The sequence below is a fragment of the Palaemon carinicauda genome, chromosome 3, assembly GCF_036898095.1.
Source record: "Palaemon carinicauda isolate YSFRI2023 chromosome 3, ASM3689809v2, whole genome shotgun sequence".
In the NCBI taxonomy this organism is placed as follows: domain Eukaryota; kingdom Metazoa; phylum Arthropoda; class Malacostraca; order Decapoda; family Palaemonidae; genus Palaemon; species Palaemon carinicauda.
In genome coordinates this window covers 134,616,812-134,617,531 of record NC_090727.1, presented here as the reverse complement: position 1 = coordinate 134,617,531, position 720 = coordinate 134,616,812, and the positions used below count along the sequence as shown (strand labels likewise).

At 41.9% G+C, this 720-nt stretch overlaps 1 protein-coding gene across 1 annotated transcript in view; it reads right to left on the bottom strand.

Annotated features, from left to right (window-relative positions):
- Nucleotides 1-563: 563 nt before the first annotated feature.
- The window catches only part of LOC137634260 (uncharacterized), a 1,836-nt gene continuing 1,679 nt past the window's right edge, over nt 564-720 (bottom strand). Inside the window, exon 2 of the mRNA XM_068366547.1 lies at nt 564-720. This exon is cut by the window's right edge and continues 221 nt beyond it. Within this exon, the coding sequence (XP_068222648.1) occupies nt 564-720 (157 nt within the window).

Here is a 720-nt window from a genome sequence, read left to right as displayed (position 1 = left end):
TAGAACAAAGTTAAATCTTACACAGACATATCTGAGTTATGGGCAAGGTCGAACCTTGCATAGACATGGTTGAGCTGTGGATAAAATTGGACCTTTTCAAGACTGATCTAAGATTTCGAACAAAGTTGAACCTTGCAAAGACTTATCTCAGCTTTAGAAAGACATTTGAGTCGATCTAAAGTTTTTCTAAGCTTTAGAACAAAGTTAACCCTTGCACAGACTTATCTAAACTTTAGAGAAAAGTTGAACCTTCCACAAACATATCTAAGCTTTAGTACAAAGTTGAACCATGCACAGATTTGTTTGATCCTTGAATAATGTAAAACATTGCACAGGCATGTCTGAATCATGAACAATGCTGAACTCGCCCCATCTTTAACCCAAAATTTTGAACTAAATTAAACCCTTCAGGAGTATTTTTAAGTTGTGAGCAAAACAGAACCTTGCACAGATTCATGTAAGTCCAGATGAAACTGAACCTAGCATGGACTTAACTAAGGAGTAAACCTTGTACAGCGAAGGAAGCCGTTTCCAGTGTCCGTTTATGGCTGACTTATCTAAGTTTAATGGCCGTAGCCACCGTATCCATGACTCACAGGGGCAGAATGGTGGACAACAGGCTGGTGCAGAGCGACTGGCCTGTGAACAATAGGCTGGTGCACGGCGACTGGCCTGTGAACAACAGGCTGGTGCACGGCGACTGGCCTGTGCACGACGACT